Here is an 18,616-nt window from a genome sequence, read left to right as displayed (position 1 = left end):
GGATGCTCTGGCACACCCGGACCGTGCTGCACCTGCCCCGGGCAGCGCAGGGTCCAGTGCCCTCCTGGTTCGGTGCTCTGGGCGGGGAGCTCTGGGTTTGGCATCCCCGCCCTGGGCTTGGCACAGCCCTTCGGTAGCGTCGCGCCGGCTCCAGGGCACGTGTTGCCGGTGTTCGCTGTGCCGGGGAGCCGTGCGGTGTCCCGGGGGAAGGCACGGCCGGCAGCTCCAGCCGCGGCTGAAGGCTCAGCCCGCCCGCCAAGTACCGCAGCCGGCAGCGCTTGCCCGGCTCGGGGGTCGGCGGAGCTGCCGTCGGCTCCCGGTGCTGTCCGGGAGGAGCAGCGGTGCGGGGCCCTGCTCGGCCCCGATGGCGCCGGAGCCCGCGGTCCCTCGTGCCGGCCCTGCCGCCCCCCGCCCCGGCGCATTGTCCGCCGCGACCCCCCGCCCTGCGGCCCGCCCCGTCCAGCGGCGTCCCTCCTCCGGCCGGCCCTGCCCCTCGCCCCTCTTCTCCCCAAAGGCCAATGGAGACGAGATGCAGAGAGTAGGGCCGGGACGGGCGCGCCGGGGCCGCTCCGTCCGTCCCCAGTCTCCTCCCCTCGCCCGCTGACCGGTCTGTGGAGCGGCCGGCGGGGCATGCCAGCCGCGTCCCGCTGAATGGCGCCGCTCCGCCGCCGGCCGCTGCTGCGGGCGCTGCTGCTGCTGCTGCTCCCGCTGCCAGGTGAGTCCGGCCGGCCCCGGCCCATTGTCCGCCCGCGCCCCGGCCCCGCTGCGGCCGCCGCACGTGGCTTTATTTATCCGGCATCGGCGGGACCGGCCGGGAGGGAGCGGGAACCGGCGGGGGCTCCGCGCTTTGTTCGCGCCGCCGCGGGGCGGGGGGGGGCCCTCCGCGCTCTGCTGAGGGGTTCTCGCTAACGATTCCTTGTAAAATCGGCCTTTTTACGACGCGCCCCGCTCCGGCTGCTTTGGCAGGCTTGTAAAATTAGCGAGCGGGCCGGGCGGAGCGGTCGCACCTGTGTGGCCGCCCCGGGGTCACCGCGCCCCCCGGCCGGGCCGTGGCGGTGTCCGGGCCGGTGTGGAAGGCGCTGGTTCTCTGGCTCCTTGGCCTGGGAGCTTGGCGGCGCTTGGAGTCAGTACCAAGTTTCCCTAGAGTTGTCCGAGTTCGGAGCGCTCGGAGTGTGTGATAGCGATGGCTTCACCTCGTGCTGAGAGTTCCGCGGGATGACCCGCAGCTCACAGCGCTGGGTAACTTGCACGCCTCTGCTTACATGTCTGTCCTTACGGGCAAAATGTTTTTGTTGTTTTTGTTTGTTTGTTTTTTCTTCTCTCTTAGGAGTGTGGTGCTTTAGTGAACTGTTTTTTGTGAAAGAGCCTCAGGACGTTACTGTGTCAAGGAAGGATCCTGTGGTTTTAGACTGCCAAGCCCGTGGAGAAGCTCCTATAACAATTACATGGCTGAAAAATGGAGGCAAAGTGTCTGAAAATGAACGGATCTACACTTTATCCAATGGCTCGTTGTATATCAGTGAGGTGGAAGGAAAGAAGGGAGAACTGTCTGATGAAGGATTTTACCAGTGCTTAGCTCTGAACAAATATGGGGCCATTCTCAGTCAAAAAAGTCACCTCACACTAGCAAGTAAGTCCCAGCTCCTGTTTATTAACCTGCTCCTGAGTTTGTGACAGCAATTCCCTGAACAGCACACAGCCCATCATTTTGATTGTGTACCCAAAAAGTTAAAATGAAAAATTATAGAGAACCTTTACTTCTTTTCAAGATGTTTGAAGATTTTGGGAAAAACTTATGGTGGTGCCTTTTTCAGTCCCTGATGTGGCAGAAGTGGCACAGGAGTCCTCTTGGGCAGTGGTGCCTTGTGTGGGTGGCTTACATGTGTCATTGGTCTGTGGAGCAGGTGGTGATGCAGAGTTATGCTGACTGCAGAACTCCTGGATCTTTTTTCCCCAAGTGCTATTCTAGCAGCCTTACAAGGGTTATCTACGGATCTGATTTAAAAAAAGGAAAAAGAAATTCCTTGTTCAGTAGCTCAGTGTTGTGTTGTGCCATGCCATCTTGGGCAGAGTGGAATGATTAATGTAGATGTTTGTCTCTGGGAGAAGAAAGAGGGGAAAGGTTTTCTGGTCAACTGTAAGGCCTTGCTTTTCTGACACGTGTTCAGCCAAGCAGATGTGGGTGCTGTCCCTTGTGGAACCTCCCACAAGGGCCTGTTCTGTGGTTCCACTGGGAAGGGAGGGTCGTATTTCTGGAGTGACTCCCTACTGCTGGGTGAATGCTGAAGGAAGTAGTTGTGTCTAAGTGCCTTTATGGCTTTAACAGACGGGTGTTTGACCCCGGGGGTTTGTTGCCCTCCATTTTCCTATCATCTTTAAACACTGAGCAAGAGATACGTGTGAGGAACGGAATGCTGTGCCTTTTTCCATGGCAGTGCAGAGCTTTGCCACTAGACTGCTTCTACAGCATGATCTTCTCTTGCTTCCCAAAAGTACATGGAAATGTACTTTTCAAAGAAAAGTAAATTTTGGCAAAGTAAAGAAAACTAAGATTTCAAAGAAAGTATAACACAGAGAGTACACAGTTTATATAGTCTTCTCATGTTCCCTCTATAATAGGACTTAACTGATGAACTTAATCTAATAGGAAAAGACTTCCTTTGACCTCTTCGACCCTGTTCTTAGTAGCAAGTTGAATAAAGCTAGTGCTGGTACCTCTGTGAAAACTTGACATTAGTTCTAAGTTGCAACTTTTACTAAATTCAATCTGAAGCTAGTTAATGAAATTGGTTCATTAGTTTACATTAAAAAATGTCTGAATGTTAACATTTGTTGGCTTTTTTCTGTGTGCTTCTGACCCGATTGCAAAAACTTTCCACGAGATCCCTCTGGAAGGTGTGAAAAGCCTTGTTCATTGAGCCAGAGCTCTGGGTGATTCAAAACCATCCTGGAAGCAGGTGGCTCCAAGTGTGTGCTGAGTTTTCACATGTGTACTAATGTGAAATGCTGAGTTCTCCATTTCAAAAACCTGTCTACATGTTACTTTTTATCTTGCTTGTATACAGGATTGATTAGACTAAGTAATTTGTGGGTGCTTTTGGTAAAATGGTGAAAAATTAAGTATTACAATTTTTAACATTTAAATTTACCTCTCTTAAGTTTCAGTGTCAGCATGATTAAAACTTGGACAAGAAAACCCTCCTAAAGAGGACAGGATGGTTTTGTTGCTGTTAACCAACATAAAGCTAAGCAGTGGCTGATGGATTCTGTGGGTAGGACTGGAAAATTTAGGGCCACTTTAAACTGGAGACATTGCAAGATGAGCTCTATGCTTAATACCACAGAACTTCTATTGTAGTACAGAGCACTATAGTAGAATATCATGTTAATACAATTGTAGTACTTGGTTTTATTCAGACAATACTGAACTTCTGCAAACGTTTATTTCTTGCATACACATTATTTCATCAGAAAGGTCGTTTAACTTTGTTGATTTTCACCAAGAAAGTCCTGTGAGCCAATAGATGGTGTGCTGTGGAGTGAGTCTTGTTTTGCAGCCCTTTTTTCCCTCTTCCTCCCCTTCTCTGTAAGACTGTGACAAAAGGTTTCTTTTTCTTCTTTGAGTACTTGAAAGGCTTTCTATGGCTGTTGGAGAAAACTGGAAGAGATAGCGGATCCATAATGATCACAGTAGGTGCTGTTGACTTAGTGATTAAGTGGTTAACTAGTGGCCAAACATGAAGTTATCCTATGTAGCAGTCCCTTCTCTTTAGTCATGCACCAATCTGACCCATTTCAGAATGTCATCTTTACTGTAAAGCTGTGAAATTGGGCAGTAATTTGTATTGTGATAATTTGGAGCCCATAAAACACGTGCAAAATTAGATTTCTCTCTCATTTTCGCAGTGTTTCTGCCTGCTCTCATGAACTGAATGAACTTTGCAGACATTTTAAGTGAAAGAAATGAAAGTCTTTTGGGGGATTTTGTTGCCTTACAATTTTCTTTTTAGAAGCAGTTGTCGGTTGCTGCAAAGGCAAATTACCTTGTGGTCAGGGTACAGAGGGAACTATACATATTAAACAGGTGGAGAATAGGCATTAAATGGGCATTCTTTCTTTGGAGGAAAAAAGCAAATGCTCTCTTCAGTTACTGGTAGCAGCGGGGTGTGAGGATGTTCTTTTACTTCGCCTGGTCAGAGGTTTTGCCAATAAGCTTATCTTTTGCTTCAGAATTGTAATGTTTAGTGTTGCATTTGGAAATCAAAAACTTTAATCTGTCCAAGAGTTTAAGATCTGAACACACAAGGAGATCAGGTCTTGGTTTCTAAAGTTAGAAACTGGAAGCTGAAGGTTGCACTCTTGGCAAGAATTCCATTATTCATGTGCAAATTAAGAATTCACAGGGTTAAAAGGTTAGAAACTGGCCAGGATGAGGTTTACCCTTGTGATAAAGAGCAGATGACCCTCATTCATTGGCCAAAGCTTTCATGTAGCTCCTCTGCAAAGTTAGTGATTGCCATGAATTGTTCTTGAGGAATGCAGAAATTCAAATGTGAGCAGGCCTTTCCTTAAGTGTCACTATGGAGCCTTATCTCCCGAGCACATCAGAGTAGGTCTGCAGGGACAGGGTTCCTCCCCAGAGGCCCCAAGGCTTTGCTTTCCTGTTGTTCATCCATGCACAAAAGAATTTGACTAATTTAGGGCTTTTTTTTTGGTGAGATCCCCCTACTTTTTTAAAAGGAAATTCTGGTACTGAGGTAGTGCTTAGGTAAAACTAAATATTAGTTCCAGTACATGCTTGTAGTTACTTCCAAAGCTGGCTGATTGATGTGGGGGCAGAGGAGAAGGTCCTGTCTGCTTCTTTGTGAGGCAACATGTTGGGGGGAAATGGTACTACTTAAGAGCATGACTTACTCAAAATTCAACTTTTGCCACTGAGAGAGACCCCTTTTAACAGAATATAAAGGGAATGTAAACCAGAGGAAGTCCTTTTAATACAACTTTGAATCAGCCAAAAGTAATCAAGCTTAGATTTTTGTTTTCCTGGATTTTAAAATTTTGATTATTCAACCACAGTTAACTAAGATTATGTCTAAAAACAAAGCTAGACTTCCAATAAAATATTCTTCAGGAAAAATGGAGAAGGTGGATCATGTTCTGAAGCTGGTAACATGGGCATTGGGCAGTGACTGGATAGGTTGCTTACTGTTTATGTCCTTTTCACTAAAAGTAGAAATGGAAGTGTTGAGATGGTTAGATGGTATATAAACAGCATTCCTAGATAACCCTTTCTCCTCTTGAAATTTGGCTGAATTTATTTTAATGTTTGTGAATTAGAAGAAATTTAAGCCTAATTCTTCTTGTACAGGTTTCTATGTTTCACAAGAGTGAAAGGTTCTGCAAGCAGAAGGTTTCTGGGAACATGCTCCTGGAGGGAAGCTGTGTGTATGCCCACTGCACTGCAGCTTGTGGAATTCTGGGCCCTTATGCATAGCAGGCTATCCTTGGTGGAAAGTTCATAATTTTGTTTACCTGCTGAGGTAGTGATGTGACTTCAGGTCCCACTGTCCTGCCAATAACTGGCCATATTCATGTTTTTATAGCCTAAGAGCATCTTTTGCTCTGCTTTTAAATATTTGCTCTGAAGAGTGCATCCAGCTGAGCCTCTTTCTGTGCTGTGACAATCACTTTTCCTTAGCAGTTCCAGCTGTTTGTTCCCACTTTAGCATTGTGCTGTTCCTTGTGTGGACATGGCTGCATGCGTAGCTACTGAACAGGGAACTGGTCTGGGTTAAAATTAAAATAATATAATTAAAACAAGAGATGGTGTTTAACCCAGGTGAGTTCTCTGATATGGTTTGTCTTGGAGCCACTCAAGTGATTGCACTGGTGTAACTGAGAGGACTGAAGTGGAGGTGGGAAGACTTAGTGGGGACAGGGGAAGGTAAATGAAACTTACACTCATCAAACTATGGCCTTTGTGAAATGTGTAGGCAAAACTTTTGCCTCTCTGCTACTGATTTTTTTAAAAATAATTTTGTATCTTGCCTTAAAATAACAGGATTAATAGCTGTGGTCTATCAATATAGTTTTCACTTTCTATGGAATCTGTTATTTCAGGTGCTTCCAAATGGCTATAGAACTCAAAGTTACGTTTAATTATTTTAAATAGTAATGGAAAGAGGTAAAAAGTGTGAAAAAGAAGGGTGGTGTTGGGGGACAGAAGTGGTTTTGGACTGAGGTGGAAGAGAAATGGCAAATGGCAGCTGTAGAATACGGTCATGTGTTGAAAGAGAGCAAAGTCTTAGTGCTGTAGAATGGTTGTGGTTACAGACAGCTCGAGGAACCTGGTGGTCTGGGTTTTGACAAGTGCTGCCCTACTGCTGTTGCTTTGATTAGTTGATTTGAATATCCTGAGAGGAAAATTCGTTTCTGAGCTGAGAGTGCACATGGCTGCTCTAGTGCATTTAAATTCCCATATTTTTTAGGCAGGAGGATGAAGTTCTAATCTCTTAGTCAGCAATGTCAGTTGATAACTATGAGGAACAGTATGATTTTTGTTCTTTAACTGAGATATCCTGAAGAAATAAGAAAACTGGGAAATACTATCTTTCTTAACCCTTTTTATTTTAGTGTTTTACTCTACAAGTCCCCAAGCATCTTTTGACCTGAAGTCCTGCATCACCTTGACAGAAAACAATTATCAGCATCCTTTTAAGACATAACCATTAGTTCCTTTTTTGTTGTTGGTGGTGGTATTAGGGCACTCCTTTTTCAACAATGACTGGGCTGCACTTGTAAGAGCTCTTACACAAAATAAGGAATGGCCTTTGATATTGTTACCAAGATAAAAAAAAATGTATAGAACTTTGCTTAGTGTACATGAACAGTGTGTTTCCACTACTATGTCACTTGAGAGGCAAGCTTTTTATGGGTTTCCTCAACACCTCAGTTTCAAATTTGTGTCAAGCCTAATGCCAGACTGAGGCCTTCCATGCCCTTGCTTTTCTTCCTAGCTAGTCAGACCAAAGCTGTCAGGGTTTATTTACTAGTTTTTATCAACCTAACTTTACAATGTATAAAGTTTTTACTAGCTTCTTTTTTTAAAAAGAATGCTCAATCTTTCTGGCAGTGCACTCTGTAGCTAATAAAACCTTCACCTACTTGAGAAATGTGGAAGGAAAACATGGTGCTGTGCTAGATGTTGTTCAGAGCTGTGGCCAAAATCACTCCTTACCTGGTGCAAGTTCTGTGTGTGCTATGTACACAAACCTGTGGAGATTCCTTTCCTACTTGCAAAGCAATGTATGGCAGCAAAAGATGCTGTTCTGTTCCTGCAGTGTGGTGCTCCCCCCCCACTGCTCCCTTCTTCCCCCTCCCTTTTTCTCTGCATTTCTTGGTGTAGAAATTGTTGAAAGGGCATTCACTAAGGCCCCCTTTTGTCAGCCAGCTCTGATTATCCTAAAGAAAAGGATCTCACTCTGAGCAGTTGTTTGCCTAGAGACTTGTTGTCACGTCTTCACAATTTAACAGCTGTGGCTATTGATGGTGTGCAGAACAATTTAAGACAATGACAAAAGAGAATCTTGGAGGAAGAATTTAAAAGTTACTAAGCGTTTTCCTACAGAAATATGGTCATGCCCATTGTTGGACAAACTTGTGCTTAGTAGTTGTTTTCCTCAGCATTTTGTATTTTTTCCACACTTTATCTCCAAAATTGTGGGCATAATCTTTACTTAGTTTTGCTTTTTTTTGTTTTGTTTTGTTTTTGTTTCATCAATAGGCCCAGCTGTTAAATTGGGATTGATTACTTCCAGTCTTTATAACTGGTAATCACCACCTAAGTGAAAAAGTAATCAACAATGTCAAGACTCCACATTTTGTTGAGTAAGTGTGGGTTGTATGGTCAGCATTAGTTCCTAGGGTCAACCTCTAGGTAGCTTTTAAGCAGCAGCATTTTAAGCAGTGTCTACATTTTAAAGTTGATTGTCTCAGCAATTGAGTTAGAGGTGGAAAAAAAATTGCACTCTGTCATTTGTATTGGGAGTTAGAAATCCATCTGGCAGCCTTCCAAAACCTGCATCTATAGTGGAAACAATTTTTGGTTGTATGGATTAAATTGTTACTTTTTAAAGACATAAACAGCAGACTTAGGGAAGAGATGTCTGTGAAACCACCTGAGTATGAACAGTGTAATTATGAATTAGTGTATGGAATTATTGTAAATGCCTTCTCTGTTTTTTCTGTATGTAAAAACTTTGGAGGGAGATGGCCTTCCTAATTTATTAGAGGAAAATATAAATAAGCATTACTAGACAGATTCTTTTTCTGCTGCTTTTAATTTGTTTCATAACCTTCAATAGTTATTCTGTTGGTTTTGTTGGGTTTTTTTTTCAATGAAATCGAATTTGGCTTTAGCTGAGTGGAAGTTTGTTTTGTTTTGTTTTTAACAACATAAATGCCCTTGAAGAGAAAATAAATTAAGTGGCATCTGGATAATAAAGTTAGCATCTCAAGGCCCTGTTCAAAGTGCTTGTTTCTCAAGTGCCCATCTCCCATAGTTCTGGTAGAGGTTTCTGACACATCAGAGCATCTACAACGTAGGGAAATAGAAACTAGGTATCATTTCCCCCAGAGGCAGACAGGGCTGCTTCTGAAGTTAACTTAGAATCTTATTATCAAACCAAACAATGACAGATTGTGTAATCTTTGTATTTTATGGGGTAAAAATCTATGGGTTCCTGAGTCTTTCTGTGCCAATATTACAGTAAACAACTTTTAAAACTCCCACTGTGGTCAGAGTATTTTCTGCCTTTGGCTGATGAGACAGCTGTAAATTTTCCGGTAGCTGAGCTTGAGCAAGTTTGGTTCTAGCCTGAATATTGTAGCAATAGTATTCAGTAAGTAGCTTTTTGTTTACTGGATGTCAGAGCAGTAGAATGCAACATGAGAAATTAAATACTGAAAATGAACTTGTTATAAATGACATAGGAATGCTGACAACAAGCTTTATATCCAAAGCTTTAATCAGGATTTAATCATTTGAGGCAAAAGTTGCAATGTACCAAGACACTACTTCACCATCCCTGGCAGGGTTACTGGGGAGGAAGAAAGCCAGCAGTGAGTGCAGTTCTTTAACCTTCTGCAGTCATGGTTCTTGCATTTATACCAGTTTTAACTGACTTGCTCTTCTGATTAAAGTAGTGACAATACACCCTTATTCACATAAATTATTTAAAAGTGTTTTTATGACATTGTTTCTGCACGTGGGCAAAGCTTTGCAGAAAGGAAAGATTCCTGGAACACAAAACAGACAACAACCATCAACTCTTCCTCTCAAGACCTCGCATTTTCTTCATCTTCATCTCAAGACCTCAGTTACATTTTGACTTGTATTTTACCAATTTTTTCAATGGTAGAATACTGCTCAGCAAATGACACCTCCAGCTTTGGAGAAAAACTGTGTTTGAAAGCAGTGTCTGTCATCAGAGTCAATTCTTCTGGACAGTGACAAGTAAAGATGGTTGTTGTTTTAGAATGGTGGCAGAAATGTATTGTGAAAAGCATGAAACCAACTGCAGAGGGTTTGTCTATCTTTGTTTGTCTGTCTTTGATATATTTTCCCATCTACAGAATCTTAGGAAGAAAACTTCCTATGTAGTGACTGATACCAGGGGACTGGTATCTTCTGTTCACTCTATCTTTATTCTGATGTGGAACATCTTTGCCAAGAACATGCTTTAGTAAATGGTGGTGTGGGCAACAAATTCCATTATGTGCAAGACTTTTGGAATTGCAGCTTTAGGTGGAGCAAACACAATGTTTTAGGAAGGAGAAAAGTCTGTCTTAGCTGCAAGCTGCTCTGACTGGTGTGTTGATGACACAAGGTAAGCAAAACTTACCTTGTCCTAATCCTCTAGCCTCAGAACATGCTAAAATTATGACTTGGAATTTAATAATAAGCAATAATTTACTTTGTCTTAGAAGTGTGTTAAAATTTTGCCCTTTAGCTCTGAGGTGCAGTAGTTTAATTTTGAAATTATTTGAAATTATTATGAGAGTTTTAAAAGGAATAATTACAGATTGACCAGGCATAAGAGGTACTTTATTACAAGAGGTAATAAGAGGTAAGTTATTACAAGCATTAAACATGTCATCTGGTGTTCTTTCAATACATAGCTGAGGGGGAAGTTAAACTAAGTGTTTACAGCTTGTGGTGTACATCTTGTATATGGTGATGAATAAATGTTGGAAACTGGAGAGGATCCCATGAACAGAAGCAACTTTCTATTTTCAAATTTGATTTTTAGTGTCTTCAGATAATAATCCTGATCACATAGATTGAATACATTGTTTGTTCTCATTCCAGTAGGTCAGAGTTTCTTGTGTAAAACCTTCGTGTTTCTGGGGTTTTCTTGGCTCAACTTTGAGCCATTTCAGATTAAAGTCCAAACAAGTTAAAATAAGTTTAGAAAATCAGCTTACATCTCAGCCTTTGTAGAGTGATTTTCTCGGGTGAAGTAGAAATGCTCCATCTTCTCCCTCTAAAATAATAAAAAATTATTTTTTTAATGTATTTTACAAATTTAGTCTGTCAGCTCTTTTAAGCTGTATTGAGACACTTTCTGTACACCTTAAAATGGAGAGGAATACATATCAAATAGAAAAGCTTTTCATTTATTTGCTGATCTGTTCTAACATTGAAGATTTTCTCATCATTTGTGTCCTCTCCTATGCTCCCACTCTTTTTCTCATGTCAGGTGCAGGCTGGCTTTTCTGCATTTAATTAGTTTTTTGTATTTTCCTTTTCTCTTGTAAATTGTCACGTATGTGCTACAACATTGCTTTGGATCTGAAAAACTGCTTCTGGTGATCCTCCTTCCTTATTCTGTCTGATGCCTGGAAGGAGGTGCTGTTTTCCAGTGGAGCTTATTTTCACAGCTGTGGCAAAAGAGGGAAGTGTCATAAGATACTTTGAGGTCAGTTTTGACAACAAATTTAGATGAGGTAAAAATGATTCTGAAGAAGTATAATATCTTGTCTCAGGTGGCCTGCTGGTCACTTAAAATCAGGCAATAATTATGATTAAGAAAAAGCTGTTTTAATAGCCATTGCAATAATGTACAATAAAACCAGGTCAGTGTTACACAGAATTGTTTTTGGCCTGACAACTTGTTACAACTGCAAGTTTTCAAATAACCCGTTATCTTTTCAAAGAAAACTTAAAATTAAAGTCTTTGAACATGCAGAAGAATTTTAAATGCTTACTCCTGCTTGTACAATCTTGAACATATTAATAAATTGCTTAGATGACTTATCAGCAAATTAACTAGGGTAAATTATTAAATTACCATTTCACCATCCACATCAAGATCTCTAGTAAACCTCTAATAACTGTAACATGTGCCTCAGGCAGCGCTGTGCATTATGTATGTTCTTTGTAAAGAGAATTCGTTGACTTTATGAAGCCATTGACAGACATTTATCATTTTGTTCATTAAACTTGTCTGTGACATCCGGTAAATTGATGTTAACTGGAAATATTCTCTGGGAGTTCTGGCATGACTCTGTCATTTGGCCTGAGGAGAAACTTTGTACCTAGTGTGTCCCAAATTACAAGGGTGAAACTTCCTTCCCCCACCTCCTTTCCAAAAGCCTAAGTGAGCATATGACCAGCTCTTTTTTTCCCTCTTGCTTTTAATGCTTATTTATGCAGGCAGCCCTGTAGCCCACAGTTTGCAAGCAGATTTATCATTGATCTTCAATAGAGGTTGAAAGTGGATCCTGCTTTTATTAATTCAGCCAGTCTGTGCCAGGAAGGCAGCTCGGTTTTATCCCACGTACAAGAAATTAACTGTGGAATTCTTGGGAGCATTGATGGGAGTTTTGTGACATTCCCAGCACGTGGCAGTTAGTACTTGTTTTTAATGGCCATAATCTTTACCCAGTGCTGCTGATTCTTGCAGTCTTTGGTAGGTGACCAAGTGCATTGCTGAAAGCCTCTATAATAGTGCTTTGTGTGGTCTCTTGAAATTACTTTGTTTGGGATGATGAACAATATTTCATTTCTTTCTGCTCTTGAGCACCCAGTGTGGAAAAAAATACACACTTTTAACACCTGCCAGTGTTTGATTCCTGTGAGATATCCTATTAACAACCTCTACCAGAGATAGCTATCTGCCTGCCTTCTAGTGTTCCTGTTGTTCTACCTGAGTCCAGCTGTATCAGGGATCTTTCAAACAGAAATGAATAGACTAACAAATTGTGCCATAACTGACCAAAATATTTACTAAAGGGTCTAAGATACCATCAAAAAATTGAATATCCAAAAAATCCATTGCATAAAATTTTTGGTTTTTGAGAGAAAAAGTGGAGCAGTTGGCTCTTGAAAATATATTGTGTCTCACTACATAATAGTTCACTGGATTAAATGAATTTATTGATTTCTGCTTCTTTACTGACACACATTTATGAGCAGTTTCTTTGGCACCATGGCCACATGTCAAAGGTCATAACTTTCCTTCACTGTGGAAGAATAAAAGCTTTCAGATGGTGAATCCCTGAAATCTAAACAGGGCTTTATCCTCCCTTCCCCCCTCAATATAATTACTGGTTTTGCATGGATTTATTTAGGATAAATACACGATGATAATAAGAAAACTGGTACATACTAAAGGAACCCCTATATTATCTATCATAAAATAGCTGCAGGAAACTCTATACATAAAAGGCAACATATCTAATCTTCTAATAGCTATCTTTATGGAGCATATGGTAGTATATTAGACTCCTTTATGGTCAGAGATTTTATTGAAAATGGTCACTTTTTACAACAGAATAAATATTTTTCATGAAGAATTTTATTAGCCATGGTATAGAAACAATATTTCTTTCCTTTTAGAGTTATGTGTACTTTGTGCACCAGAGGAGATCCTGGAAGTAGATCCTACTGAGAGAATGAAGCACTTCAAAATCTGTGCTTTGTGTTTAGATGGATGTTTATAATGTTGACAGTTTCTTTAATGACCTTCATTAGTAGAAAGTAGCCTGGGGGTTGTTGGTGTGTACTAGATATGAAAGTCCACTCATGATGTAAACACAAAGTTATTAAAAAAAGAAGCCGCAGTGAAACATAAAGCTTTGGGTCTATCTGGGGAGAGCTTGTCTTCTCTTTTTGGCAGCTACTGACTGGTAGATGAGCTCTGACCATCTCAAGAAATAGCAGTGTGAAGGTAACCTCACCAAGGTGTTGATTTAAAATAATTGAAATATTTGTGCTAGGTGAGGTGACACAGGTTTGAATTGTTAGTGTGGTCTGGCTGTAGTCCTCTTAGCAAGAATGTGTCTGAAGGAACAACAGAGCCTAGAGTTCTATCAATGGGAAAAACACCCCATGATTTTCTAAGAAGGTATAAAAAGTCACCCCACTGCCTGCCTCAAGGAAGAATTGTCTGCCAGACTTTATTTTTACATAGTAGAGATGAAACCTATTCATACTTTTAAATCATGATTCTTGCAAAAAAAAAAAATCAAAACAATCAGTGGTAGATTTTTCTTTTGCTCATTTATTTTTGTATGTGTGTACAAATGATGATCTTATTCTGAGGGGCCTAGTGCCACTCTGATCTTAAATTTACCAAATATTTATATTGTAGAACTGTAGTTGTTAATTTTCTGACATGTTAACATCTTTGATAGAAATTTGTCATGTCAGTATTCATCTCTGCTTTTTAATTTTTCTAATACAATATATTTCATCAGGGCTGTTTATCCTGTTCCCTAGAGCAAATTGAAGATGAAACTGTTTTCTCTATTTTTTTTTTCACTAGGACAGCATGGAAATGTCTACTTAGGGAACAGAGACATGGAACATATTGGGGTCTTTGTGTTTGGAAGTAGCTTTTGTTGTTGCTATGACTAGAATTTGTCCTGTAAGTTCTGAGGAAAAATCTCAAACTTTTTTTGTTTTTTGGCGTATGTTCACACAGCTTTCCTCAGCTTGAGTAGCTCAAGGCAGGAGGCGATGTTTGTGCTGAGCCTGTTGCTCGTGAACACCGAGCTGGGCTTTCCCTCTGAGCAGTCCTGGACAGATGTAGACTTGCTTTTTCTTCCTGTTCTGCATTAATGAGGAGCTGAAGTGTGATCTAACACTGCCTGGAGAAACCAGCTGGCATGGAGAGCTGGAAACAATGCTCTAATTACCTGGAGAGGAAGTTTGGGAGGGGAAGGGGGTGAGGTGGAGGTGTGAGTGGTCTCATGTGTCTCGAGGTCAGGAAGGGTATTGGTGGGAAGAGGCTGAGGAGAACCTTGTGGAGCGAGGGGGCCTGGGCTTGGCTCCTTTGCAGATTGCCATGGGTACAAGTTCAGACTGGAAGAGAACTGGGGATCTGGCAAAGACTGACTCAAGAGAGTGTGCCCATCAGAGCAGCTGATCTTTCAGGACATCAAATGTGGACCCAGGAGTCCTGGACTTCCCTTGGGAACTTTAAAAGGACAAAGAATAGTCTCCTAGTCTGGGAATCTTTAGAGTATTAAAAATGCATTTCTGCTTCATCCAGAAGCTTCTGCAATATGTGACACGAGTCCACTTGTCCCAACTTTTCATGGGAAGTCTTTGATTATGTATTTCTTATGGCCTCAATATTTGATACGAGGTTCTGAGGTCCAGTCATTTGGAACTGCAACAAGTTGGGAGAGCTGTCTATGATTGCATAGACAGCTTGTGTCTTGGAAGTCTAAATTTAGTGACTATTTCAGTCCCCCATCCAAATGTTTGTCTGTTCCCAACAGTAAAATTAAAATAATAATAGAACATAATCTCAAGGTGTTGTGAAAGTGGATGCAGGAACATTTATGAAGAACTGTCGTGCACAGCCCTGCAGGGAAGGCCAGAAGGAAGTTGGTAACTTTGTTCAGGGCAGTGCTTAACACAGTGTAATAAACAAGGCATGAGGCCACACACCGAACAGAGAGGAGAAAACAAAATATTGAATAGATGCTCATTATGTGAACACCATTCATTTGGTGCTGTGAATAGTGGGGGAAGTGCAATTGTGCACTTGTATTGTTTCCTAAAGAGTGTATATAAACAGAGCAAATCAGTTACATAAACAGCATCATTTCTTCTGTTTCCCAACTTCTGAGCATTTGAGAAATTTTAATCATGTGTGTATACACACATATAAGAGATATATTGAATGTGTGAGGGATTAGCTTCATTTATCTAATGATGTATGTAATTTTAAAAAAAATGAAATAAATATGCTTGAAAGTAATAGTTTTATATGGGCAGGATGTCATGAAAAGAAGATTTGTAACAGAGGCTCTTGTGGCAAGTTCTTAAACAACTAAGTTTGTCAGAACTTCCTGATTCAACCAAAACATGGGCTGGTATCTGAGCATGTATTTAGCAATAACTTTAACTTGATAGTAATACTCCTCAGGTAATATTTTTATTTATATATATATACACACACATACATATGCTTATCTACGCACTCTCTGGTGCTTGTCAGTACAAAATTTACTCTTTCTGTCATCTGACTGAGATGAAATTGGGTGTATTGCTGGTGCAGAGGAGAAGAGCTTTTTTGAGGTGCCAGGCAGGACTGTGGGCTCCAGTGCTGTGGAGGAGCTGGCACCTGTGGGTTTCACCTCCTCTTTCATCTGCTCTGTCTCTTCTCTCAAATATTTACTCCCCCACATAGCCTGGACTACCACCTGCTTGTTAGGCTACAGGTCTTATGGTGAGCCATAGGGCAGCGTTTTGGAAGTACAGCCCCGCAGTCACAACTAGAGAAAAGCTCCAATACTTGTTTGTTTGTTTTTCTCTTTGTTGCTTTTCCTGGTACATTAATGTAGAGAATCTCAAAGGCAGCAGAGTATTCGAGACCTCATTCCTTCCATGCAATGTGTACATCTGGATCCTCCTGGGGATCTGTGCCTTTGGGTGCTGGGACCTTCTTTTTCTGAGGATGTTTTTCACAGGACTGTTCAGAAGCTGGAATTATGGGGAAGGATAAAGCATTGTTTTTATTTGTTGTAATTGTTCCTTTCCTCACTATTTAGTTGCTGCCGTGTTCACCATTGTCCTCCGTTTATCTAAATAATGGTTGCCTCGCCTTTCACAAACTTGTGATGGGGAAAGATGGTGACCACCTGAAACAATAATATCTGTGGCAGAATAGCCTGAGAACTTTAAATAACCAAAGGGGACTGTTTCCAAGGCAGCTAAGTGACCTTTGGATCCCAGGAGTAGACTATTCATAGAGGCAAAGCCTTTGTCCTGCTTTGACCAGTGGTCAGTGAACTCTGGCAGGCCCCTCGGCTCACCATCTTGGCCCTAGACTAGCAGCTGGTGATTGATTCATTTAACTGTCCAGATTCACATTCTTCTGTCAAGGACTTGTCAAGGAAGAAAAAGGTTCTATGGAGGGCTATTCATTTTACTAAAAGGAAGGGGATGCATTATATGATTGAGTGGATTACTTTTGGGTCAGAAGAGTTCCTGCATTGCTCCGTTTTAATTCGGCCTTCAATCAAAGAAAGATTTAGTTTATCAGTGCAGTGTGGTGCTCATGTAGAGGGACAGATAATTTCCATTCCATCAGTGCAGTAGGGTTGTTTTGTTTGGATTGGTTTTTGTTTTTCTTCCCGTCCTTTCTGTGATTTGTCCACCCCACTGTGTTTCTGCCAAAAAATCCATAGATTTTTGTGATTGGTTGATATGACAGAGTTAAGAATATTAATTACTGTTAATCTCACTCTTAGATTTAATGTATGTGTTATATGAGTATTAATGTTCCTAATACCTCTTATATGGTTTTGAGCAATCCAGGAAAGCATCAAGTAAGTAAAAGATGAGTGTGTTGCTTCTGTTTTGGATGAAGGGAAAAGTGAGAAGAAAAGAAATTAGATCCTTAAATTAGATCATTATATTAGATCTTAGCTTGATCCTTCAAGCTAAGAAATTACTTTCCTCCAGACAATACAAGCAATGGTAAAGCTGTGTGTAGAACCTTGTATTTTCTATCTAGCAGCTGTTTTCACCTGAAATAGTAGTTAGTTGTACAAACTCGGCATTTTAAAAATCCTCAGGAGAGCTGTTTCCTTCTGCTGGTTTGGAATGCCCTTTTTTGTAAAGCTTTTTTTACTGTTTTTAAAACATGGAAGGTGTTTCCATGCATTATGAAACTCGAATCGTGTTTTCAGTTTTACAGCTAATATGTCCAAAAAACCAACTTTGAGTTGCGCTGGGGAGGTGTGTTTCAGCTTCAGTGTGTTGCCAGGCTCCTCTTTCCACTTGCCCTCCAGCTGGGTTGTGTTTCCTTAGAATTAGGATTTCCTTGCTGTTCCTCTTCACGAAGTACTGAGCAAAGCACGTCGTTGCTTAGCTCCTTCCACTGGAAGTAACAGGCATTAGAGAGCAGATCCTGCCAGTTAACCTTCTGCCTCCGTTTGAATGAACACCATGAGCTGCAGCAGATGAAATACGACCTTCAAGTTTCTTTTCCCCACTCTCATAAACTATGCATTGTTTTGATTTGGCTTATTGAACGTATTATATGGGATTTCTGATTGGCTCCAAGCCAAGGTGTTTTACTTCTGCTGATGGAAGTGCAAGTGCATAATTTAGAAGAAAATATAGTGAAGCTTGATCTATTGTATCCTTTTCTCTCCCTCCTTTTTCGGGGAAAAGGGAGAATTTTGTATTTGTCAAGATAAATGAATGGCTTAACTACCTTAAGAGCACAAAGGAAGATGGAAGTCTGAGATAATCTAATCTTGCTAGCACTTCTTTGTTGTACACCTCTACATACGTGTCAGAAACCTGGGATAAATACAACACCTGTTGAATAGGCAGCCTTCTTTCATGGAGGCCTGGTGGTATTCCTCTCCTGCCAGAAGCTGCATTTCCCAGGGATCAGTTGCCTTGCTTGGGACTTGCTTGTTTCAGGCTAGAGTAGGTTGTCTGAGTTGGGAATACCAACTTCTCTGGGCTCCTGATAACACTTCCCTCAGTGCTTCCCTGGTGGCTTTGATTCATGGCCTTGAGTTGGAGACAAAAAATGAGCTTTTAAAAATCATGGAAAGGAAAAATTGGTTGTCATTGTGTATTGGAAAATATAAGCAATCTAATAACTAAATGTATTGTCAGTAGAACGTGTCTGTTTGGTTGTGCTATGACTGGGCAAACTGGAAATCCAAGAGTCCAACAAATGCCTCCCACCCAAGCATTCATTAGCGAGGTGACTTCCTCTAAAGACATATGAAGACAAAATAATTTTTTTCTGGAAGCTGCACTTCTGATTTATTTCATGTGAAAATTGCAAGAGTTGTAAACATTTCCCCCTCCTGTACCTCCATATTTTTACAGGTAAACATCTAATTAAAGGATTTAAGTAGCTTCAATAAATAGGTAGTACTGACAGTGTCTTAAAAAAAACAGTGCTTGGTTTTTTTGTGTGACATTTGTTTCTGATCTTCTCCCTGATGCTCTCAAAGTTTAGGACATTCAAATTTTGAGTTAGTTACTACCCTCTGCTGAAAGGCTGTTCTTGTGTGAGTTCTCTGGGCTGTGTAATGCAGCAGTGGGGCATTTGGTGACAGGGAAATG

General features: G+C 41.2%; 1 protein-coding gene across 1 annotated transcript in view; it reads left to right on the top strand.

The window, feature by feature from the left end:
• Nucleotides 1-651: 651 nt before the first annotated feature.
• PRTG (protogenin) overlaps nucleotides 652-18,616 on the top strand; it is a 75,776-nt gene continuing 57,811 nt past the window's right edge. Inside the window, exons 1-2 of the mRNA XM_058847071.1 lie at nucleotides 652-715; nucleotides 1,328-1,630. Coding sequence (XP_058703054.1) covers nucleotides 652-715; nucleotides 1,328-1,630 — 367 coding nt within the window. The remainder of the gene's footprint in view (nucleotides 716-1,327; nucleotides 1,631-18,616) is intronic.

The sequence above is a fragment of the Poecile atricapillus genome, chromosome 11, assembly GCF_030490865.1.
Source record: "Poecile atricapillus isolate bPoeAtr1 chromosome 11, bPoeAtr1.hap1, whole genome shotgun sequence".
Lineage (NCBI taxonomy): Eukaryota > Metazoa > Chordata > Aves > Passeriformes > Paridae > Poecile > Poecile atricapillus.
This window is presented reverse-complemented; position numbering and strand designations above follow the sequence as displayed.